The sequence below is a fragment of the Myotis daubentonii genome, chromosome 6, assembly GCF_963259705.1.
Source record: "Myotis daubentonii chromosome 6, mMyoDau2.1, whole genome shotgun sequence".
NCBI classification, from domain to species: Eukaryota; Metazoa; Chordata; class Mammalia; order Chiroptera; family Vespertilionidae; genus Myotis; species Myotis daubentonii.
In genome coordinates, this window is record NC_081845.1 from 43418773 (window position 1) to 43445805 (window position 27033).

General features: G+C 34.1%; 1 protein-coding gene across 6 annotated transcripts in view; it reads right to left on the reverse strand.

The window, feature by feature from the left end:
- Positions 1-27033, reverse strand: part of GRIK2 (glutamate ionotropic receptor kainate type subunit 2) — a 567703-nt gene that overhangs the window by 15632 nt on the left and 525038 nt on the right. For all 6 annotated transcript variants that reach the window (XM_059700852.1, XM_059700851.1, XM_059700850.1 and 3 more), the window contains exon 15: positions 16371-16596. In XM_059700852.1, coding sequence (XP_059556835.1) covers positions 16371-16596 — 226 coding nt within the window. The remainder of the gene's footprint in view (positions 1-16370; positions 16597-27033) is intronic.

The window sequence follows — 27033 nt, forward strand, 5'->3', positions numbered from 1 at the left end:
GGCTACATACATCTTTTAATATCTTTCCCAAGGGATTGGTCTTACTTTCTCCCTCCCCCCGCCCCCAACCCCAGCAATAGGCTGTTTCTAAAGTTTAATCCGCTTTCCTAAAACAGTAGAAATTCATTCATGAGTGTTTTTCTGCCCACAGAAAAATACTAATATCAGTTTGCAGTCAATGTTGCTGTGATTTTGATTTGATTTAAATATACCTACAACTATACCTAAAGCTTTATTTCTGCTAAGAACAATCACAAACCAGGTCAGAAAACTTTTCTGCCTTATAAGGAATACCACTATATACATTGTTTTTATTTTTACTTGATTAATGTAATAGACTAATTCAGCATTATTCATTTAGCAAGAATATGCAAAGTTAAAAGTAGAAAGACAAGGAGAATCATAGGAAGTAGGTAGCCTGTTAAAAAAATTGAAGTGAAAATCTACCAAATCCAGCCTGACAGGTATAAAGAAATAGCTATTAATAAAATCATAATTCATAACCTACTCAGAAGAAATGTTTAAGTACATGGTTTCTATATAACATTTTTCACAGCTTTCCTAAAAAAGGTGCATTATTCTTTCCTATGATTAGAACTCAAATATTTCAGTTATAGCAGGGGAAGTCCTGCTTCTCTCTCTGTGCACTTATCTGTGCTCTCTTTCAAACACTACTCTGATGGGAAGGCTCAGTTTAAATTCTACCCCTCAGTCACTTCAAATATCAATGGATTACTACCCCAGCCTGTAGTATTTCCTATGTTGATCACTCACTGGGCACTCAGCTTAGGTCACCTAGTATTATTACTATCTACCTTTCAAAATGTGACTATTTTCCTAAGGAGATTACAACTCTTTGGAATAGAGGATCTATCTATCTATCTATCTATCTATCTATCTATCTATCTATCTGACATCTGTATAATCTATCTTAATTCTCAATCTTTTCTCACATCATAGGCTCTCCACAAATGTTTCCTATGATGAGGAGTACAATATAACTGAGGGACTACTAACATAAGAGTGACAACCTGGAGCTATTGGTCTCTCTCACATGTATTTAAAAACCATGAATTACAGCCATCTTGTTTAGGTATCTAGTTTTTATTAATTCACTAATTCTAGTCTAGCACCAGCTTTAAGAACACATTACACTAAATTATCATACTTATTAACCATGTATATTTCTTGCAAAGTAAATATCTGACTGAGGGGGAAAATCCATTCTAAGCAGAATTGTAGTTTATCAAATATATCTTTCAATTTGCAATATAGCATCTCAAACAAATTTTGTGCTGATGGTATTGGCAAAAAGGGCCACACATGGTGAGTATAAAATGTGTCTTCTTTTCTGGAAGTACAATTATAAAGCAACATTTTGGTAGATAATGATTTGAAAAGTAAACTTTCAAATATGAAAAATTATTGATCCAGCTAAGTAATGTTTTAAGCCAGCATATTTCTAATCCTGAGAGATACTGAAAGAATATTGTTTTATTACCAACTCACCATATAAACTGAACTGCATTGGGATGTTTATTCTAATGTCTTCAAATACAATATTCCTCACTGAATTCTCAAAATAAGGCACAGATAAATAAAAGCAACCAATTTTTAAAGAAATGGTGGGTAAATTTTGCTCTTTCTAGCTGAGCTTCTTATTTCCAGTACTTATTGTTTGTATAAACATTTCCCATTCCTGGTAAACCTTGCCACACCTATTTCCCAGTGTAAATGTAAAAATGGGGACATAGCATTTCATTTTAATCAAAGCTACAATGTGAATATACCTCATTTTGAGGTTTTTATCAGGATGGAATAATATAAGGCATACAATCAATAACAGTAAAGTATTGTCATGTTTTGTGATTCTGTCATTTAGTTTAAGTGACTATTTTTATTTTTTTATTCATCTTTATTTTTGAAAGTATTACAGGTGTCACCTTTTTTCCCAATTGACCCCTCCACCTGGCACCTGCCCGCCCCCCTGGCCTTAAAAAGAAACAAGAATTCAACAATGAATTATTAATTCTTTGGTATATTATTTGTTGTTCTTTGGAAGGCATTTCTATATAGATCAGTGGTTCTCAACCTGGGGGTCGCGACCCCTTTGGCTGTTGAACTACCCTTTCACAGGGGTCGCCTAAGACCATCCTGCATATCAGATATTTACAATACATAACAGTAGCAACATTACAGTTATGAAGTAGCAACGAAAATAATTTTATGGTTGGGTCACAACATGAGGAGCTGTATTTAAAGGGCCAGAAGGTTGAGAACCACTGATATAGATACTAGTTGGAGTCAAACATGGACTGAAATCTCATGTAGTTGAAAAATCTCAAGGACATATTGAGATCAAAGACAAAAGCATCTTTCATCATCCTTGTGACATGAACAGCCATGCGCTTAGCTCTAATGAAGTGAACAGCCATTAGTTAGATAGATAGAGCTTATGTGTTTCACCCAAGTCACAACTCAGCCTCAGTCCAGATGCTGGCTAGCACAGAACTGAGGCATCACTAATTGGCAACTGAGAGAAGCTGGGGTTTCACATGGTAAGGCTGCCTCCAGGGGAGGTATGCATTTTTGCAAGTTTGACTAGAAAACTACCAAGGAAATTCTAAATATGCCCATCATAACATGTATCATACACCTAGCAGTCAATTCACAAATGCTAAGGCGGCAGACAGATCGCCATGCCTGCATAAAGAAGGAGGTTAGGCAAAAATATCTGGAATACTTCAACAATCAATGTAGAAAGGTAATTTTCAGTTCCAGCTTTATTAATACTCTGAGAGTTTTAATTGTCAGGTATTTTAATGTTTTTGTGAGATTGCATGAAATATATTGTCTAAAATTCTCTCATTAAATTTTGATGGGTAAATCATTTTTTAAAAATCATCATACAGGATAAGCCAAACACCCCTCACAGCTAAATCTAGCCCTTCAATTTTTCACTATGCAGTCTCTTAATTTTGGTTCTTTTATAGTCTCAATCGCAATGAGGCTTTCTTTGGTCATTTAAATATATGATTTATACTGACAGTAAGGAACTATTATGGTTTTAAAATGGCCTTTTTACGAGTTGGCAAAAGATCCCATTTACCAGATAAAAAAAGGTTCTAGCTTACAAAAAAAGGGAGGGAGGGGAGAAGGGAAGGAGAGACAAAGGGGAGGAGAGAGAGAGAGAGAGAGAGAGAGAGAGAGAGAGAGAGAGAGAGACATATGATTACTACATAGCGAAGCCCCTTGACATGTCAGATGCATATAACCTGGGCTCAAAGTGAGAACTCAAAGGGGGCATAGAGGCAGTTAGTTTAAGTAACAGTAACAGTATATATGCAAGCATAAAAACTACAAATGCACCAATTTGCAATTCCCTCAGTAATTACTATCTCCGAATGTCCTTAGTGTTATATTTTGATAAAATATTTTACATAAAATTTTAATTTTTTAGAATCCCTCAAAAGATAGATTAAAAGCTCCTTAGAAAAATAAACTGTGATTATTATACACAATTAATACAAATCTCACCAAATATTTCAGAGCCTTCTTTTCCTCCTCCCTTCCATGTCTCCTCTCCTATCCCCCTCCCCTCACCCTCCCTTCCCTTCATTTCTACCATTCTAAGTTCTTACTTGTGGACTAGAAGGTCCATGTTATTATGTATTCTTTTTTAAAAAAATATATACTTTTATTGATTTTAGAGAGGAAGGGAGAGGAGAGACTGAAACATCAATGATGAGAGAGAACCACTGATCAGCTGCCTCCTGCACACCCCGCCCCCCTCATTGGGGATTCTGCCCGAAACCTGGGCATTTGCCCTTGATCAAAATCGAACCCGGGACCCTTCAGTCCGCATGCCAATGCTCTATCTATCCACTGAGCAAAACCAGCTAGGGCTATTATGCATTCTAGGTTCTAGGACTAAGTCTACTAAACACAATACATTGATATGCTTATTTGATTATCTTTTTCATATCTTTTCAAACTAACAATTTTATGTATATACCAACATTTTTGTCCTATTTCCATACATCTAGATAATACAGAAATTACAAAGTAAATGAGGTCAGCATTACATTTAATTCTTAGGAAGGCTTATTGATTGATTAAAAGCTTTTCTTTAAAGGTTGCACAGCAAGTGGTCTAGTACTTATCATGCTTTAGTGAATTATGCTAAAATCACATATACTGGCAATCTCCCATCCATCCTGTCAAAAGTTTCTTTAAAATCAGGCTTCTGCATGCTTTAATCAATTTCAAAGATAAGAAACAAAATCATTCTTGCTTTCTATAAATATATTTTTTTCTAAAACCCATTATACCAGTATTTCTAAAACTGGGTTTCCCCCACACTCTTCTCTTTGTGGGAAATGTATATCGGTATCTCATTTTTAAAGGATTCCCTGATCAGATAAGCTTGAAGACTCCTCCATATCAAATACATCTCTTGAAAATTCACATTATACACTACCAAAATAAAGACTTTCAAATCTCCATAAAGGAATAAAAGAAAAAAAAAACTTGTTTAAAATGCTTGAATTTATTTTTAGGGGAATAATTGTTTCCTTTGCGTATATTAAAGTTTCCATCAATTACTTGATTTTAACCTTAATTTGAAAAGCACTGCCTTAGATAACGATAATTACTACAGTTACTACATCAGTTCTCTCAGGGGGAGGGGGGGACAGTTTCTTTTTAGATATTTCTGCTCGTTCCTGCCTAGACATCTTCCTCCGTGACTTTGAATTTAAACATTATTAAAGATCATTAAGTTAAAATTTTATATGTTCTTCATCCTCTATAGCTCCATATGCTTCATGAAACATTAGCTCATAAGAATTCACATCACAATGATTGCCTTAAAACAGGTCATCACACCTGGCTTTGAAGTCTCTTTTAAAGATACTTTGGGAAGGCAAGAGTTATAAAAATTATTTAAATATATTTGTATACCAAAATTGCTAAAACCAATTTTAAACGTTTAAAAAAATGCACAACACTTTGTTCCTTCTAATAGCACCCACATCCTTTAAACATATTGTTAAAATTTTATGTAGGTATTGCTGTTTTTCATAATCCTCTCTGTCCACCTTCTAAAGAACTTTAGTTTTCTTTGCTTTATATTTCATAGTTATTCAAATCATTGTAATGATAGCACATTCTGTGCATAACACAGAATTAGTTACTCTCTTTGGGCCTGGGAAAATATTTCTATGAAAGAGACTACTCATAATTTTAGGTTTCTTCTAGTTCCTCATACTTCAAGATATTATGAACTTTCTGAAATATGGTAATTTAAATGTCTTGTGGGTATGAGACTATACCATATTCACTAAGGATATAATATCCGAGAAAGCTGGCCTCAAAAACTTTAATAATTTCTTAATTATTTGTCTTCTCTCAAAAAATTGAGTCTGATAAATGTTTCTAAAACATTTACTTAAAACTTGAAGCCCTTAAGACTAGCATGTCAGTTATAGGTAATCAATCATCCATTATTCACATAATTTCATCCAGTATCTAACATGTTGCCTATCACACATTAAGCATTCAATGAATGCTTCTTGAATGAGATTTTGAATCAAGTATAATATATTAATTATGATATAGCCAAAATATGTCAAGGTAGAACTTCTGATATTGGACATTTTCTCATGATATTAAATTGAATAAAATAAGAAGAGTCCATAAGCAGATTTAGTTAACACATCTAGTATTGACCATCTACTAGTATAATAAATTAGATGGTCAAATACATTTACAAATTATTTGACAGTCAGTGATTTCCTTTGGTCAGTGCCTTCATATGTAAAAGACCTGCTAGCACAAAAGACCCGAGTATGTCTGCTGGAACCATCATCTTCAATTCTTACATTATTATATTATTATGTAATATTACATCATTCTATTCCATTACTACTGTGTTCTGTCAATGTTACATTTTATAAAATGGCTCCTGTTTTTTTTATGTTGAGATGAGTTCTGGGTTACCTAAATGCATAGCAAATTTGGGTGCTTTTAGAGCTTTATCTTTTTTTTTACCATCCTTTTCATGATACAATCTTCTAATAAAGTTGGAGCCAGACTAAATTTTCTTGGAGCCTTTTCCACTGCAGAAGATGGGTTTTATTATCTCTCAGGGCACTTTCTCTCCCATATTTGTTTTTGGGAAATGCTAAAAAAATTTTATATTTACATTTCAAATTCAATTTTATTTCTCTATATATCCAGTTTTATGTTTTATTCAGTCAATAATGCTGTTATACAATAACATAGCATCATTGCTCTATTCCTCCAGATAACTTAATAAGTAACTAAAAAATAATTTCTGTAATTACTTGATTAATGCTTATTTACCCTAATAGAATGCAAATTCCATAACGGCAGGGGCTTTATCTTCTTTCTTACACCTGTCACAGAGTATGAAAATATTTGTTGAATGAATACATGGATAAAATAAAATATTTTTAAGTTCTAAATAATTGGTCATGCATATTTGCAATTTTATCTTCAGTGATTTCTTATGAATCCAAACCACATCTAGATCTTTATTTCATCTTTATCTAATAATTATAATATATTTATTTCAAATGAAGCATTTAATATGTGTAGCAACTAATCACTTCCTGAGGCCCATTTCTGACTCCCTGTTAGATAATAACTAAACAAGTGTGGAGTTGCTGTCATCACTCCTTGTATTTTCTTTTGAAGGCACTCATTGAAAACCATCAATCTGACAGTCTAAAAAATTCATGAGTGACAATCCTAAGAGTAAAACAAGAGTAGTCTTATTTTGAAAACAACTTATCAACTCATAACATTTTAATCACAGAATGGTAAATGACAGATAAAAGTGATCAAATCTCAATGACACCTACTAATCTTTCCACATTGGAAATCTATGAACATCATTTCCTTGCTTAAAATTTTTCAGAATAAAAAACTAATTCCTAAATATGTCAAGCAATTCATTTCTTCAACCTCTCAGAGGGTTGTTCTCTGATTTTATGCTTTTCCTCTTATTTACCTAACCTGACAGCAATACAAATTACCTGTATTTTCCATTGCCTACCAGTGGTCGGCAAGCTCATTAGTCAACAGAGCCAAATACAACAGTACAATGATTGAAATTTCGAGAGCCAATTTTTTAAACGTAAACTATATAGGTAGGTACATTGTTATTAACTTAATTAGGGTACTCCTAAGGCTTAGGAAGAGCCACACTCAAGGGGCCAAAGAGCCTCATGTGGCTTGCGAGCCGCAGTTTGCCAACCACCGGACAGCTTTGCTTTTGTACTTCCCCCAATTTTCTGGTTAAACTTCTCCTCCAGGTAAACTTCTGCTAATTTGCATATTGATCCGTGACTGTCACAGAGACATACAGCATCCCACTTCTTTGGTGCCATATCACATTGTCAATATTCTAGTACAGCATTTGGTTAATCATATTCCAATGTTTTTCTATATCTCTTTCCATACTGGATGATGATATGAGGCTCTTGAGGGCATGGACCATGTCTGAATCATGTGCTGCTGTTTTTTATTATGAATTATTACATGCACAAATATTACTTAGCACAGATGCTAGATGCTAGGCATATAATGGTGAATGTCGTTGCATGAGCCCTGCCTTTCTAGAGTTTTCACTGTAACAACAGAAATTGAACCACTTTTTGAAAATATGAGGACCGTTATAATAATAAAGAACACAATATTATAGAAACCATGTAACAGAAGAAATTATCTTAGTCTTCTGAGTAGATCCACAAAAAAGCTTGCATTACTTTAAAAATAATGGTAGGGACAATAATTCTTTTTTCTCCTTGGCTACCTTTTGCCTCCTTCCCCCCATTTTTTCTCTATATATGAATTCCTGTTTTAGGAAGTTATATACAGGAAAGGAAAATAATAATGAGAGCATTCTAACTCACTTCTTTCATTTCTTCTAGATATAAAGAATAGAACTGGATATATTAGAGTCACAGTGAAATAAAGTTAAATATAAATGCCACCATTAATGTGGAAATGAGAGAAAAGAGAAAAAAGCCAAACACTCACAAAGTGGATACTATACAGTTTAGGGAGCTGATAGATAGATAGATAGATAGATAGATAGATAGATAGATAGATATATGGATATAGATATAGATATCAAGTCATGTACCACTAAGGACATTGTAGAGATAGTAAATTTTAAATTTAAGTAACTATATTCAAAATAAAAAACTGGTTTTAAATTAGATAGAGGTTGTGTTTTTTCTTCTGTTGTAGACCTCAAAATGCAATGTCATTATGACTTCAAATGTCATTATGACTTTTATGTAAAGTAAATTTGTAGTCACATTTCTTCCCTGGATATTCCCTGATGCTAAGTATGAAAATAGAAATAGTTTTATCCTGGAAACCCATCCTTCCTTAGAATTTTTCATTTGCAGAGTAATCATTTGATTAGTAGTAAGCATGGAAATGTCAGAAATACTTCTCTAACTATACTATTTTCATTTCAAAGCCAATATTAAACTTTAATAAATGAATTATAAAAGTTGGATGATTTTAAATAAAATCATCATCATAGTTAATCATAAAGAACCCCCCAAAGTGAGAGAGCAGATAACTTTTTAAAGAGAGTAAAGTACCCATCCTTTAAGGTAGAACTCAAGTGCTTTTTTAAAATTTGGTCTGACGGCTTTGGTCATCAATGAAGTCTACCAATCTGTGACCATGTATTATATAACTGGGTGCTTGTTTATGTTGTATTTCCCCTGTTTTATGCTATATTTGTTCCACATTTGTCTCTCAAGAAAGGGAATGATATGTACCTATATTTTGCATTCATTATTTTACAGAGCTAAGCAGGTTGAAGAATGATAAAGTTTCTTAGAGATTGACCAAATACAAAGGAAGTGTTTATGTCTCCAAAGATAACCTTCTATGATACCTCTTAGATTCTGTTTAGTAAACACTCAGGAAACTTTTAAAGAAGGAAAAACTTCACTTTACTTATTTAGATAATGCCCTACAATAGGACTTGTCTTATGTTTGTAAAGTGGATAATCACTTCCCCCTAAATTATGGTTAACTAACTACAATATATCTATTGGCTGATGATAAAACCCTAGTTAGGTTCCAAAGGAAAAGACTTCTAACTGGTTAGGAATGGGTGATATTAGCAGTCCACTTTATCTACAATATATTCAATATTTCTGAATATATAAAAATAGAAAGCAAAAAGAGTAAGATACAAATAACTTACAACCACAAATACATCCTTTCAATTATTATAAAACATTTCTTCAGGCCCTAGCTGGTTTGGCTCAGTGGATAGAGTGTCAGCCTATAAACTGAAGTGTCCTGGGTCCCACTCTGGTCAAGGGCACATTCCTGGGTTATGGGCTCTATCCCCAGTAGCGAGCTTGCAGAAGGCAGCCAATCAATGATTCTCTCTCACCACTGATGTTTCTCTCTTTCTCTCTCCCTCTCTCTTCCCCTCTGAAATCAATAAAAATATATTTAAAAAATAAAAATAAAACAGTTCTTCAAGGAAGTCTTTTGGAATTCTTTGTGACACATATGTTCTGATCCAAATACTATAAGTATAATATGTTTAATTCTTAGCACATTCCAATTATAGAGACATAATTCTACCAATTTACAGATGAGGACTCTGAATCTAAGGGAGGATCAGTAACTGTACCCAGGACACCTGCGACACAGAGATAGAAGTAGTATCCTATATAATAAAAGGCTAATATGCAAATTGTCTCCTTGGGAGTTCACCTGCTCACTATGATGTGCATTGACCACCAGGGGTCAGCACAGAAAGAAGGCCCCCAATTGGCAGCTGGCAGCTGGCAGCTGGCAGCTGGGGGAAGCAAGGCCTCAGCTGGCAGCTGGAAGGCCTAAATAGGCCCTGATCTCCAGCCAGGCCTAGGGACCCCTGGTGAATTTCTTTCACCAGGCCTCTAGTTTATACATAAATCATCTGACTTCAAAGGCCACAGAGTCTATGAGAAAATTCCTTTCACATGAGTGTCAGCAGATGCAAAGCATTTGTCTTTGTAATTTAGTAATTACAAAATTTACCTCTACGCTTTGACTCATTTTTTCTAACAAGTGTTACTTATTGATCTTACTTAGTCCTGCTAACTAAAGGATGACAGTCTGACATGGTCAATCTGGCTAGCTCATCCATAATAGAATTTGAACCCATAACCTTGGACTAATCAACATAAGATGCTTACTAAATAAATTCAATAACTGAATGTTTGTATATAATATCTGTCTGAATTGTTTTTATGAAAATTATCTCTATGCATTATTTGCATACCATTTGGTCAGCATACAGTGGTTCTCAACCTTCTGGCCCTTTAAGTACAATTCCTCATGCTGTGACCAAACCATAAAATTATTTTTTGTTGCTACTTCATAACTGTAATGTTGCTACTGTTATGAATCATAATATAAATATCTGATATGCAGGATGGTCTTAGGCGACCCCTGTGAAAGGGTCGTTAGACTGCCAAAGGGGTCGCGACCCACAGGTTGAGAACCGCTGATTTACAATATTAATGAAGGCTGCTCACACTGATGCTCACAATTCATCAAATTCCCACTGGAAGCTTTCTAGATTCTAACAGACAAAGTCGGTTCATGATTCATGATGTCTGTTGAGTAGGCATAGCTTACTGAGGCTCATCTGTTTTCAGTGACTTGAAATGTAGACTTTAGCAACTATGGAAGGAATGTACAGCTTCTACAGGTGTAACTTGACTTTTTAGTTGTTTAATTCAGGCTCTGAGAATATTAGATCTCGACTTAGCCTTCAAAATCACATCATCAACGTTAATATTGTGCTACTTGTGCAATGAAAAAATAGAATGCATTTTAATGGAAGGTTTGACCTGCAGAAAAATGAATAATTTGCATCAATTTTTGTGCATTATGTCCAACTAATGAAGATAAATGTATTCATTCACTTTAGTAAAGCTGAAGAACTGAAGGCTGGAAATTTTATGCATCTATAATGATGAGTATTATAATACTTATTATATGTTGAATTGGGAATTCTAGAAATGGATGGTGAGCATAATGGGGAAAACATGCTTCTCATGCTGATTTCTATTGTTATAAACACTGGCATATGCTTTAAACAAACAACATGATCTGGTAGGAAAGCAGCAGTCTAGAAAAAAATCCATTAGGGTCATGACTCCCTTAGTACTATTTCTACATCTTTTACTTCATCAAATAATGAGAAAAAAGAATCAGTGAGATCCTATGCATTTAACATCAGAAAATAAAAGTAAAGAAACATTTCAAATTGTTTCTGTGTCAAAGTGGTATACTTCTACCGTAAAGAGTCAATGTTATAACCTATTGTGACTTTTTTTTAAATTTAGGTTGATTACGTGTAAGGGCATTATAATGAGATGGAAATTATTTGAGGATCATTAATAGGACTACTGATATTCTGTATTAATATAAAATGTTATAAAACAGTTTATATGGGTAACATTAAAATCTAATTATGAAATAAGAATGTATCTTCCTATTTATAATTAAATAGTAAAGTGATAGAAATAAAGTATATATAACAATTTTGTATGTGGTAAGTTGTCTTTAAAATTCAATCTTAGCATTTAAAGGCATTATAAATATATTTAATTTACATTCATGTTTACATTCTTCATGATTACATGTATTTCAGTAGTTCTATGACTGTGATATGATTAAATTAATTTGGATTTTGTTCACCGAAATAATTACTCACCAACTGTTTGAAACATCCTATTAATTTAACCCCACAAGTAAAATGCGAACAAATGCGATCATAGAAAACTTAGCATCATTGACAATATAGAGAAACATGAATACAATTCTCTCAATCCCCTTCTCCGCTGACACATACTTCACTTATGTTATTAAAGTTGTGAGGACCTAAAATAGAATGAAGGGTGCTGCTAGCTTATTGTTAAAGTAAAATAGCTTTAATGAGACCCCTCAGTTGCTTTACAATATTTCTACCAAAGGGAACACAAACTGGCCCTAATGGATTTTTTCCTGGACAGCTGCTTTCCCACCAGCTCATGGACTGCTGAGTCTGCCTAGTTCTCAAAGTGCAATACGCACTCACCGTTCGAGAGAGAGAAGCCAAAAAGGCTTTTAGTATGGGCAGTCAGAAGGGAGGCAATGTAGTCAAAAATGCTATTAAAGTAGAAATGCTCCCTGTTTGGGTAAGGAGATTATCACCTACGGTGAATTAAGAGGCAAGATTGCAACTGCGCACACATTTTAAATAGCCCTTAATGAAAACTGCTGTGATTTTCTGTTTTTGGCTTTACCCCATCCAGTGTTGTTGTTGTTGTTTTCTTAATTATTTTTAAATCCTCCCTGGAGGATATGTTTTTATTGATTTAAGGGGGGAGGGGGGAGGAGGAGGAGGAGGAGGAGGAGGAAGAGAGAGAGAGAGAGAGAGAGAGAGAGAGAGAGAGAGAGAGAGAGAGAGAGAGAGAGAGAGAGAGTTTGCAACACCTATCAGCTGCCTCCCATACATACTCAACTGGGAAAATCCCATCAGTAACCTTTCCGTGTAGGGGACTATGATCTAACCAACTGAACCACCAGGCCTGGGCTTTTCTTTATTCTTTTGAATGAAATAGGAAGTTCAAATAACTTATTATGAGTTAGAACACCTACAACTTCAAAAATCTACCTTCGGAAAATACCGCATTAAAATAACATTGCCGTAGTCAGGAAAATTATGAAAGAGATTTAATGTCACCCAAGCTTAATTAAAGCAGCTTATGCTTATTTAGTGTTTATCTTCACATTATTGTTGATAGCTCTGCTAAGGTATTTTTGTGTATAGAAATCTTCCCTAATTAAATAGCTTATATCTGAGTCATTCAGCAATTTTACAACACACTGGTCAGTAATCATCACACTCAGAGTGATGAATGGTGATGGTGGCTTCTAAAGATGAATCACACAGGAGGAGGCTTAGCACACTAAGAAGATGCATGTGTCCTTATCCCCGCGTTACTCCCCATCCCCCCCACTCATGCCCTCACCCCCCTGTTGTCTGTATGTAATAACTTAATCGATAAAAAATTAAAAAAAAAGATGCATGGACTTTTAGGAGAAAAAATATGTATAATTTTTGAAATATTTATGATTTCCCACAGCAAAAGACATAGTATTTTCTATTGTAACCTCTTGTGCTGAACTACAGCTGCCTCTATGACATTTGAAAATCTGAGCTATCCTATACACATAGGGAGTTCCTCTCTTTGATCACATTTATAATATTAGTAGAGCTAAAATTTTCATTATGGATTATGGCTCCTGCAGATATAAGCACAAACTTTTGGGGAATTTCTGGTATTGATTTAAATTTCCAGAGATTGATCCCATATTACCATATTACCCTTTGAATATATTTATCTCATTAACTCTTTCAGCAAATGATAGAGATCCTCCAATAAAAATTTGTTCACATCTAAATGCATTATTTTATTTTGTTTATTTTTTCCTTATGATTAACAAAAATTTAAAACTAAATAAATATAACATATTATAAATAATCACCGATATACTTGAATAATGATGACATAAAAGGTAAATGCTAATTAACTAGTTGAGAAATGCAGACTATGATGTTAGTTGAAAGTTTTGGTAAATCAGAATCTCATTCAAGTACTAGAATTGCATGCCATTGTGTTTATTAGTGACTAAATAAATATAAGTAACTCATGAAGCCATATTTGTATCAGTGGTATGACATAGCAAATCATAATTAGTGCTTAACATCGTTTACTCAGAAGTAATGTATTTGGGGAAATAAGATGTGAAATTTTGTTCCCCCAAATAAAATTCTTGGATGTCTTGAGTTAAAATAATTTTATTTTATGTTAATTAATTAATTTTTAAAATAATTTTATTGATTTTTCAGAAAGGGAGGAAGGAGAGAGAGTAGGGGGGGAGAGAGAGAGAGAGAGAGAGAGAGAGAGAGAGAGAGAGAGAGAGAGAAACATTGATTGGTTGTCTCCTGTATGCTCCCCAATGGGGAATGAACCTGCAACCTAGGTACCTGACCTAAAGTAGAAATGCTCCCATGAAATTCTGGTGCACAGGATGATGCTCCAACCAACTGAGCCAGAACCCAAAATAATTTTGGATTTATGTCATATTATGAATGAATGAAGTATAATTCACTAACATTAAGAACTTAATGCTATCAGGTCAAAGAGAAGAAATGTTATCTGAACTAGAGAAATAAAAAGTATATTGTTCTACCTACAGGAGAGTGATTTGAATATTCATTCCTTTAAAATTATAATATAGTGTTCAATTTTACCTCATTCATAGTCTAAAAACAAAATATGTGTTAAATGCGTTAAATAACCTTTTAGCAATAATGTGACATTAAAAAAATTTAAGGTCAATGTTATTTGGCAATGAATATAAAGTAGAATGCTCTATAATATTATTCCTCACCTACATATTTGCTAAGTCACAGTGTTATTCAGACCTTTTAAATTTTTATTTGTATGTGCTGATAAACTTACATTAAAATGACAATAAGATCCTTATAAAAGTTAGAAATTTATCATGTGCTGTTGCCTAATTTTTTAAAAGTTATTTTACTTAAAACACCAATATATTACACTATCACACTAATCTACAAATTACAAAAGAATAATTCCACTCAGATATATAAAACAACTTGATTTTTATAAGTTTCCTATGAAAGTGACCTTGTTAATATCAATAAACATTTTCCAAAATAACTCAGCTTTCTTCAGAAGTCAATAATTGATTAGCCAAGTTGAACAGATAAAAGAAAAAAAATCTATATCCTAAGGCTTATAGTTTGTTTTGTTCTCATCATATCTGTAAGTTTAATAGAGGAAATTGGAATTCCAAGTGCTGTCCCCAGTATTTTCCTCAATTTAAAGTTACATTAAAATAAACTTTATATGTATTACTTTGAATTGATTTATATTTTCTTGATAAGTCAATAACTTTTACTAAACAGGGCTAAGGGTAAGGAGAGATCAAAGTTTGTTCTATATATAGTTGCAATAAACTCTAACAGAGAGCTTTCTTACAACTAATTAAACTATTATTTTTTTTAAAATAGTTCTCATATCTGAAATATCTCAGTTGGTTTTTGAGATTTTTATAATATACTATTTTGATTTATCTTTACCAAACATTTCCTCAAAGCAAGATAGTACACTGGTACATTGTATTTACAAAACAAATAAGCAAATAAAGAAACTCCAGTTTAAAGTTTTATATTAAGTATAGGTCAAAATTACTTATTTTAGAAATTTGGTAATTATGAGTTCTATTATGTAACTATTCCTGAAAAATATATGTGCTATACTTCAAAGTCCTTTTACATCTTCTACAAATCTTACTCAATTCTCACTACTCTGCATTACTTAAGTTAGTTTAATGAGGTCATCACACTTAATAATATAAGATGGCTAGCTCTAAAGTTATTTTTTTCTGTTTATAAATCTTGATATTCCATCATATGTATTGATGTAGAATTCATTTGTTCAACAAATAACTTAGGTCCCAAAGACTGCAGGCCCTGTTATATTACATATAGAAAATAATACAATAACTAATAATTTATAATGCCAGAATAAACTCTGTTTTGTGTACTTACAACCATACTTTTGCCTCTCCCTTTCTCTCTATACATATCTTTATATATATGTATAGGGATATGAAGTTCAATAAATCAAAATTTTAGTTTTTGTCTTTTCTGGCAATTTATTTTATTTCATTTCATAATTATTATTAAAAATAATTTTGTCATATGGAAGAAAGGGGATATTAAAAATAATCCTGCATGTCAAATATTCTAACTATGTTACAGGAATAGTTTACTATATGTATCTTCTCTTAAACAAAACAAATGAATATTCAACTAAACCACTTGTTGCTCATTCTTTTCATTAACTTTCTAACTCAAATACCACACACATAAGCCACAAATTTGAAAAAATAAATAATGTTATGAAAGCTTCATTTCATCTGTAAAACATTTTTTTAAATGTCAGATTGAAAAGGACTTTTAGGGGGATGCTGTAGGATTTTTTCAACATTGATTCAGTAAAAATGTCTACTGACCATTTTGGTAGAAATAAAATTTTCTTTTGTTACTTATCCATTCAGAAGCAGATGTCTAAATTGCTTCCCTGATTTTCCACAGTAACAGAATGTAACAAGATGCATTCATTAAAAACAAAATTCATAATGTCCTATAGAGGCACCATTTTTATCCCCTTCTCACAGCAACTGAGATTGATGAGCAAAGAACAAGTGGCTGACATAAAACATACCCATGGGGGTGCCAACGCCATAACCTTTGGAGTCTATAAGGCCACCAATCTGTGTCAGGTTGCAATTCCGCTGGGTAACAAATTCAATGGTTGTTGACTCCATTAGGAAAGCATAATCAGAGGTGAGGACTCGCTGGATTCCTTCTTCATTACTTTTGACGAGCACTGACTGCCTCCTGCTACTCATAAAGGCCCACATTTTGTCATATGTGGAGATTTTTGATTTCTGGAAAAAAATAAAACACATAAGAAGGACAATCCTTAGTTTCCATGTGATCCTACAATACTAAGATGGACTGACTATATTTACTTTACTCATACTACCTTTAATTGTATTATTAATAATAGTAATATCTGAACAGAAAATCAAAATCTGTATAAAATTTTTCTCATAGCAATTCCTCATATATTTCCAGGAATAGTACCGATTTATCTAACAAATATTTCAACTGTGTCCCAATGCACAAAAATGCACAAGTAGAAAAATCACAGAAGGTAATAAAAAGGAAAGTAAACAGATTCATAAGGAGGGTATTTTGTGCTTATATCTCACAGGAGTGCCTCATGTGTATAATTTTGCCTTTCAACATTACAGTAACATTAATTTGATAGAGACAGACAATGGACACCGATTGACACTGCAAAACTTCAAGAGGTTATTTTTTCCCAATTTGGTTGACTATAAGACAGATGTCATGTCAACCCCCAAGGATACTCAAAGATACAGGTTAAAGAGATGAGAGTAATTCATTACCAATAAGGATGTTACAAATAAGAATGACTACATTTCCACTGAGACACAGCCTGCCTCTGGACAACAGAAAATCTATCATTTAGGTGCATTAACAAACTAAAGATTTCTGGGCCAATAAAAATGGAATAGTTTTTATATGCAACTGCAAATTCTCCGTGGGCTTTACTAGGATTTCATTACTAAGGGAAAGAAATGGGCTTTATTCAGAAGGAACTGGTACAACATAAACATGAAAAAGGTTAGTATCTTCTTATGGAAAGCTCTTCTGTCAATCCCTTACCATAGTTTAATTCATATATATTACAATACTGAAGTTATAAATATAAGATATTCATCATACTGGTTGCACTGTTATTAAAAGCTAAAACAGCCAAATGATTTTCAAATAAATATATATGCAATCTTTTCATAGCATAAGCATGCTTTTAATCCTATATGGGCCAGGTCATACATGTGATATTACCATGACTTCTACTAAAAGGCAGGTGTAGCCCGTCCAGTGTGGTTGAGTGGTTGAGCATGGACCCAGGAACCAACAGATCGTGGTTAGACTCCTGATAAGGGCACATGCCCGGGCTGTGGGCTTGATCACCAGAAGGGGGCATGTGGGACGCAACCAATATATGGTGTTTCTCTCTCATCTATTTTTCTATCTCTCTATTCCTCTCTCTTCATCCCTCTCTCTCAACATTAATAAAAACATAAAAAGGCATGTGCACAACAATGTTTACAAAAATTCTTTCACTGTTTGAATGATAAAATGGGAAGAGAAATCCTAACTTTTCTGGAGGAAAAAAGTAAAGGCATGTGAGTGCTATATAAAAGCAAGTATAGCGTTAGGGCTAAGAGAGGTAAGAAATGCAAACCTTTGCTCTCCAGGGAAACGGAAACATGCTAACAGGACAATGGCTCAAACTTTAAAAGAGAGCAGCTGAAACACCTCGAACAGCAGCCCAAACTTGTAATCCTAATAATCAGTAACATAATAGTTAGAACAAGTTCACTTCCTTTCAAAGGTAAGAAAATTTTCCCTAACATTTGCATTAAGCGAGGATTAAATACAAAAAAGTCAAAATTATAGTTTACCTGCAGATTACAATTATTTAGGTAAACAAAAATAAAATTGGATGCAGTTTTTGGTTTAGTAAACCTGTGACTGAAAAGAGATAAACACAATTCAATAAAGGATAACACTAAAAATTTTTGTGATGAAAAATGCACACACACCAACTGAAAATTTAAAATGTAACATCTTTAGTGGGAGTGGTAATACAGTATCAGAACATGGGTGGCCAAAACCAAGCAGAGAATGAGAAAGTGAACAAAAAGTTATTTTTACCTGTATAAGTCATAAATCGCCTAAATTAGCTGCTTTGCTTTAGCTATAAAAACATTAGCAATCAATGTCTTCTACGCCTATTTAAATTTATCCAGTGCAACTTATGCTTTGACAGGGCCAAGGCACTTTTTTATTTAAATTATGTTTATTTAATTACTCTGATATAATGTCTGACATATGCTGGAAACAATTCTAGATATTGTCCAGATTCCAGGTGTTGCAAAAATATAACATGCAAGGAGATCATGGATATTTGCCTTTCTTATAGGAGCAGTGAGAAGCAGAAGCAGGTGTGAAGCAGATTTGGGATACAATCACATTTGCATTGTGAGACCACTGAGGCTGCTATATGGAGATCAACAGTGGCAAAGTTAGATGAAGAAGGTAATTAGGGGTACATAGCAATAGTTTATGTTAGAAACAGTATATGTATTAGGAGAGTATGTGGGAAATAGAAAGAAATGTAAGTATCCAAGATGTGTGTGTGTGTGTGTGTGTGTGTGTGTGTGTGTGTGTGTGTGTGTGATGGATAACACTTGGTAATTATTGGAATATAGGAAGTAAAGATGAGATTTAGATTAATGCCTTGTTTTCTGATTTAACGAGAGAGAGAGAGAGAGAGAGAGAGAGAGAGAGAGAGAGAGAGAGAGAGAGAACCAGAAAGAAGGTTAAGTATTTGGGAGGAAAGATAACATATATTAAGTTAGAGATACCTAAGGAACATCTTCTAAATGGATCAGTTATGTGAAGTTAGATATGTAAGTTTGAGGTTCAGTGGAAAATTCAAGACAAAATATATAGATCTTGGAGTCTTCCTGGATACAGAAGAGAAAGTAGCAGATGGAGGAGAAAATGGTCATAGAGGAAGGGGAGTTCTAGGGTCAAGCTTTGCACAATGGCTGGCAGAGAAGATTGAGCCTGCAAGTGAGACATAAAAAGAGTAAAAGAGAAGGTTCTCTTACCTTTGAGATAACATGGAAGGACCTGGACAGTGTTATGCTAAATGAAATAAGCCAGTCAGAGAAAGGCAAGTATCAAGTGATCTCACTCATATGTGGAATCTAATGAATTAAATAAACTGATGAACAAAATAGATCCAGAGACATAGAAGCATGGAATAGACTGATGAAGAATCTCAGAGGAAAGGGGAGTGAGGAGCAGGAAGAGATTAACCAAATAACATATGCACATATACATAACCCATGGACACAGAGAATAGTGCAGTGAAGGCCTGTGGGGGAGGCTGAGGTGAGGGTCAATAGGGGAAAAAAGAGGACATCTGTAATATTTTCAACAATAAAGATAAATTTAAAAAAAGAATTATCAAATTTAGATTAAGGAATAGAATCTGCAAACTGTGGTGCTGCAGAGATCAAGGCAAGAGAATATTCACTGAGGAAGTTGTCACCTGTAGTGATTTGCCAAAAAAAAAAAAAAATGCATACAATGAGAATAGAATAATATCTTTGGATTTGGCAACAGAGTTCCTTGGTTATTTTAGCAAAAGTTACTTTAATGGAATGAAGCACGTAGAAATCACATTGAAATAGATTAAAGAATTGGAAAGTAAAATGAAACCAGTAACTTCCAAAAAAGAAAACAAAAATCAGAAAGTAGGTCACTGAAGAAGAGGAGATATAGGGCAGGGCATATAATATTTTGGTTTAAGTAAGATTTTCAGGATTGAAGAGATTTTAACATGTTTAAACAACAATGGGGGATTTTCAATAAAAAAAAAAGATTTAACATGCCTGAGAAAGAAAGAACAATCAATGTTTCTACTAAGGTGAGTCACAAGTAGAATAAAAGAAGATTTAAAATACTGTAATTTGGCTTGACTTCTGAATTCAAAATATTTATATTAAACTCATGTAGAATTATATTTATACACTAATCTATTGTGTAAGGAAATGAGAAACTAAGAAACCTCAGATAGATTTCTTTTTAATAAAATAGAAAACTGTTGAATGTCTTCATAGTAAAATAAACTATAGGATCTCTAAGGTAATGGAACTGCACAAGTTAAAGATTAGGAATCAAAATGCATTTAATGTCAGGAAAGAGATAAATACAAATATAATTAATCAAATATAAATATGTTGAGTATGAAAATTATATGTACACTTATAAGAAAGGACATATCAAGTTGCAATGTGAACAAAAGTTTGTTGGTGGAAGATAGGACATGTTGAGAGAACCACATGTACTATGTTGTGTTCAATCTCCTGTTATTATGGTTAGTTTCATTCAATGAAATAGCACTGATCACTGTAAAAGAGTATGATAAAATCATTGACAGAAAATAAGCTGCTGAGCTAAAATATGCAAAGTGAGGACCAAGGCAGAACACCAGCAATGACTCAGAATTTGGGATATATAGGTTGGCCCTGTGCATTGTGCTGCCAAATTGATTACAAAGTCTTTCCAAAAGAAACGTATTATTTAAGAGAAATATGAAAAATCAAAGTTAGGTAATAAGCTAAACATCTATATATATATATATATAAAAGCCCAAGTAACTGGCTGACCAGTTGCTATGACAGGCACTGACCACCAGGGGGCAGACGCTCAATGCAGAATCTGCCCCCTGGTGTTCAGTGCACTCCCTCAGTGGGAGCCCCGCTCAGCTGACTTTGATGAGCAGGGCCGGGATAAGTGGGAGCGGCTCCTTCCTGGATTCCCACAGGCCATGCCAAGGGACCCCAACGGTGCACAAATTTGTGCACCAGGCATCTAGTGAAATATAATTCTCTGTAAAGAGAGAAATGAGATAATGACAAATTAGAGCATAGCAGAGAAGGTGCTTACATAGAGTGGTCAAGAAAAAGAAATATTAAATTAGTGCAAATTAAATTAAAGAGCATCTTGTTTTACTCCTTAATTTCACAGATGAGAAATTTCACTGGTAAGAAAAAAATTACCAGTGAAGGTAGATTTATAAAGAGAAAAATGATGATAGGATTTGTGACAGCATGGTTTTATAGAAGAATGTTATTTATATAATAAAATTACTTTTTTGGCAAAAAATGTAAAGCCTTTCTAAATATCATCCTTAGAGTTATGCCATACATAGTAATTTATACAGGTAATGTAAAGGAAATACATTAAATGACATCTCAGACACATTGCTTGGAATGCATATGGAAGTCAAAGCACTACAGAGGAATAGCATATTTAAAATTTTCTAAATAAAATCAAATTATTTCCTCATGCAATTGAATCCCATAACATTGAATACTCAAAACAATTTCTTTTCTTTTTTCTTTTTCTTCTTTTTTCTGTTGTGCCCACATTAAAGACAATTTTCTTTCTATGTTACAGCGAATGGATTTATGATGTCAATGTTTAGCACTGTTTATTGTATCAAAATGCTGAGTCTTGTAAGCTGATTTGATTTTTGCTAGATCAGCACAAAACAAATAAAACCAGTTCATAAGGCAATGTATTTTTATAATAGCATTTTTCCTGGACTATGTAACATCAACAAAATAATGAAAAAAGAAAGATTCTTCTCAAGAATAACCTTACAAAGAATAAGAAATGTAATGCTTTTTAAAATTCACAGACGCTAAATGATTTTGTGCTTTAAAAAGAACATTTAGTATAAATACCTTAATATTTGAAACATACAGCTAATGATTTAAAACTTCAGGATAGCCCTGGTTGCTGAGGCTTAGTTGGTTGAGTAACTTCCTGTGCACTGAAAAGTCTCTGGTTTGATTCCCTATCAGGGCACATACCTAGGTTGTGGGTACGATCTCTGGTTGGAATACTCCTGGGAGGCAACCAATTGATATTTCTCTCTATTCCACTGCCTTCTCCTCTCTCCCTAAAATCAATAAAAATATTTTTTTTAAATAAAAAGACTTTTTCCCTTAACTCTAAATAAAGTTTGCAACCTGAAATTATTCAGTTCTTTGCAGATCTCACATAAGTAATGGTTATATACAACATTTTTTCCCTGAGCATTTAAGAGAGATTTAGAACTTCTAAGATGTTATAAGAAGAGTGTTTTGAAATTTTTTTTCTATCCCCTTTGAGAAGTTTATGAGATTTAATAAAACAAAGGGTTACTAGTATTCTGCTTGCATAGATCTTTTCACCTATCTGGAACAACATATTTTATAAATACAATGTCATATTATTTTTTTAAAAAAATACCTTTGGCTTAAATTTCTTGAGTACACAAATACATTCTTCACCTCAATTCATTTTGATGCTGTCAAGTATAAATTAAACTTCAGAAACCATCTTGTGCTCATTGGACCTGTTTTTATAAATCTGTCAGAAAGCCAAAAATATGATAGGAAAAGAACACATTTGTCTGATCTCTGGAAGTAAGAATTTAAAATTAATATTTTAAATATATTCTAGAGGAAACTTTATTTCCATGAATGAGACAGAAAATCTTCAACATATATACCGCTTAAAATATCATAACCACAAACATCAATAGCACAAATAATTATTTTGTAATATGGTTTATTATCTACTTATATAAAAACCCTGGGTGTAAGATCATGTCCGGAAGTGTGACCAAGCGGAACGAAGTCAGTCCTGCATGGGTTGTCTTGGAAACGGCTGCACCCTCTCCCAGCTGTATCCCGGAAGGCAAGGTTTCAGGCAGGAACCTGCCCTCAGAGAGAGGTTTCAGGCAGGAACCTGCCCTCAGGGAGAGGTTTCAGGCAGGAACCCGCCCTTGGAGCAGAACATGGAAGTACTGAGTCCAGCCTTCAAACCAGACCCTGACAGTAGGGAGGAGGCAGCTCCATTCCTCACAGAATCTGCTGTTGGATAGCTTGCTGTCAGTGGCCTGCCAGCCAGGAGCCCCATTCACCTGCACCCCAGACCCTGACAGGAATCCACAGGTGGCCAGCTTGCTCTCAGGGGCCTGCCATCTAGGAATCATATTCACCTGCATATCTGTATTAAGTTTTAATACATTATATTAGAGGTCATGATGGTACTGTTTTACCCACAGCATCTATAGGAATTGCTGCAAATATACTTCTCGGTGGAAGCACCTTTCATTCCCAATATAAATTACCAATTCCATTAAATGAAACTTCAATTTCTAGACTCAATATAAACAGTGAAGTTGCTAAAACTATTAAAAAGGCCCAACTTCTCATTATTGATGAATGCACCATGGCATCCAGTCATGCTATAAACACCATAGACTGATGACTAAGAGAAATTTGAATGTTGTATTTGGTGGGAAAGTTCTCCTTCTTGGAAGAGATTTTCAACAATGTCTCAGTACTGTACCACATGCTATGTGATCGGCCATAGTACAAACGAGTTTAAAGTACTGCAATGTTTGGGGATGTTTCAGAAAGTTGTCTCTTACAACAAATATGAGATCAGAGGATTTTGCTTAGAGTGTATGGTTAGTGAAACTTGGAGATGGCAAAGTTGATAGCAGTTTTCATTTAGGAATGAATATTATTGAAATCCCTTGTGAAATGATTTGTAATGGATCTATTATTGAAGCTACCTTTGGAAATAGAATATCTATAGATAATATTAAAAATATATCTAAACATGCAATTCTTTGCCAAAAAATAAGCATGTTTGAAAATAAAATGAAGAAATTTTGGATATACTCGATGGAGATTTTCACACATATTTGAGTGATGATTCCATTGATTCCACAGATGATGCTGAAAATTTTCCCATCGAATTTCTTTTTTTAAAAAAAAAAAAATACATATATATATTTTATTGATTTTTTACAGAGAGGAAAGGAGAGAGATAGAGAGTTAGAAACATCGATGAGAGAGAAACATCGATCAGCTGCCTCCTGCACATCTCCTACTGGGGATGTGCCCGCAACCCAGGTACATGCCCTTGACAGGAATTGAACCTGGGACCCTTCAGTCCGCAGGCCGAAGCTCTATTCACTGAGTCAAACCGGTTTCGGTGAATTTCTTAATAGTATTACTCCTTCAGGAATTCCTTGTCATAAATTAAAATTGAAAGTGGGTACAATCATCATGCTATTGAGAAATCTCAATAGTAAATGGGGTCTTTGTAATGGTACCAGATTTATTATCAAAAGATTATGACCTAACATTATCGAAGCTGAATTATTCACAGGATCTGCAGAGGGAGAGGTTGTTCTGATTCCAAGAGTTAACTTGTCCCCATCTGACACTCACCTCCCATTTAAATTGATTCAACGACGGTTTCCCGTGATGCCAGCATTTGTGATGACTATTAATAAATCACAAGGACAAACTCTAGACAGAGTAGGAATATTCCTACCTGAACCCGTTTTCGCATATAGTCAGTTATATGTTGCTTTCTCTCGAGTTTAAAGAGCATGTGACATTACAGTTAAAGTTCTAAATACTTCATCACAAGGGAAATTAGTCAAGCACTCTGAAAGTGTTTTCACTCTTAATGTGGTGTACAGGGAGATATTACAATAAGTTTAATCACTTTATCAGTCATTGTTTGCATCACTGTTGTTTTCATATCATGTTTTTGTTGTTTTCATATCATGTTTTTGTCATTTTTATATCTTGCCTCTGTTGTTGTTATATCCTTTTGTTACTCTTTATTTATTAATAAATTTATATATTATATTCATATACATTTTATTAATTTCCTTTCATCTCTCACACTTCTATTATAGAGAAGGGGCAAATAGTGATACTAAAATATCTCTGCTAATTAATTCCCTTTTTAAAAAAATATAATTTAGTGATTTTTTACAGAGAGGAAGGGAGAGGGATAGAGAGTTAGAAACATCGATGAGAGAGAAACATCAATCAGCTGCCTTCTGCACACTCCCCACTGGGGATGTGGCTGCAATGAAGGTACATGCCTGTGACTGGAATTGAACCTGGGACCCTTGAGTCTGCAGGCTGATGCTCTATCCACTGAGCCAAACCGGTTAGGGCAATTAATTCTCTTTTATTGTGCATGAGTTTCGTGCACCGGGCTACTAGTCCTATATAATAAAAGCCTAGATGGTGTCACACGGCGTTGTCACAAGATGGCTGCTGTGATATCATCACAAGATGGCCACCACAAGATGGCCACCCTCACATCATCACAAGATGGCCACCACTAGATGTCTGGCAGGGGAGGGCAGTTGGGGGTGATCAGGCCAGCAGAGGAGCAGTTAGGCGTCAATCAGGCCAGCAGGGGAGCAGTTAGGGAGCGATCAGGCTGGCAGGCAGAAGTGGTTAGGGGCAATCAGGCAGGCAGGTAGGCAAGCGGTTAGAAGCCAGCAGTCCCAGATTGTGAGGGGTCCCAGATTGAGGAGGGTGCAGGCCGGGCTGAAGGACACCCCCACCTTGAGCATGAATTTTATGCACCAGGCCTCTAGTATATAATATTATCTTGACTGCAACTCATATTCTTTAATAAAGTTAAGCAGGTGGTACAATACCCAAAGCATCTTGAAGAAACCTAAAAAGTACTTTATATTAGAAACCCACTTCTTTTTACCTAAAACTATTAATGAAAAAAAATGTTTCAGCTCCTAAACCATAATGTCTGGTCAAATTAGTTAAAATTTGGTGAAAGAATAAATATGGTGAAATATCTTTAAAAAGCAAGTAATTTTTTATTATTTTTCATATTTGGTCATATTTGGCACTTACTCAAATTATTCATTTTCAATGAATTCCACATGTCCAATTTTATTTCTAACATTAACTTCAATATTTTGTTAAAATGACATAATAATCTTTCTTATTTTGTTATGAAAAAGTCACAGGTAATATTTCCTAATATGTGGTTTGAAAAAAAGCCCATACCAAGGTCTCTGTTGATAAAGGAGAATTTGGCCGAGATTTGCATTTTAATATTTTATTACAGTAAATAAATTACCAACAATACTGGAACATATGTGCTAGGTAAGAACAGCTGAGCCCTATCTGGACTCATCTGACCTTGGTCATTAGGAAATTAGAGTTAATTCAGGAAAACAGGACTGAAGCCATATGTGGTTCATAGCAAAGGTGGAGCTGAGGCTAGTGCAGTGATCTGTAAACATTTGGTTGTTAGCAAACCTGTCAGTCCTTGGAATAATTCTAGCAGTTTTATCTGAAAGCATCTGCAAACTCTTAAAACGGGATATCTGAAGGGAAAGGCAATGGAACAGAGGGAATTGCTCTTCTTGGTGTTACTGGGAGTTAGGTAAAGAGTAAGAGAGAGGCAAGAATAAGTGAACATAATATGATGGGAAGGAAGTTTAAAACCATTTGGTGCAGTTAAAAGCAGTTACCCTCTTTTGGGAGTTGAACCAGTATTAAATAGTTCATCCTGCACTCTATAAAATCACTGACAGTCTCCAGTCACTACATTTAATTCCTTAAATGAGATATCTTGAATGTTTTGGGTCAGTTGTTGTTGATTTTTGTTACAAATAGTAATCAGCAATATATTTTATTGTCATTTTGCCAAATTTAAATAAAATTAGAAAACCTGATTTCATTTGGTCAATGGAGAACCTTGAATATGCCATAATATCTTGGCGCTATCAAATAAAAAGTTTTCCTGCCAATTACAGGGGAATGTTATGAGGAAAAAATGAGAAAATTCATAAATTCATT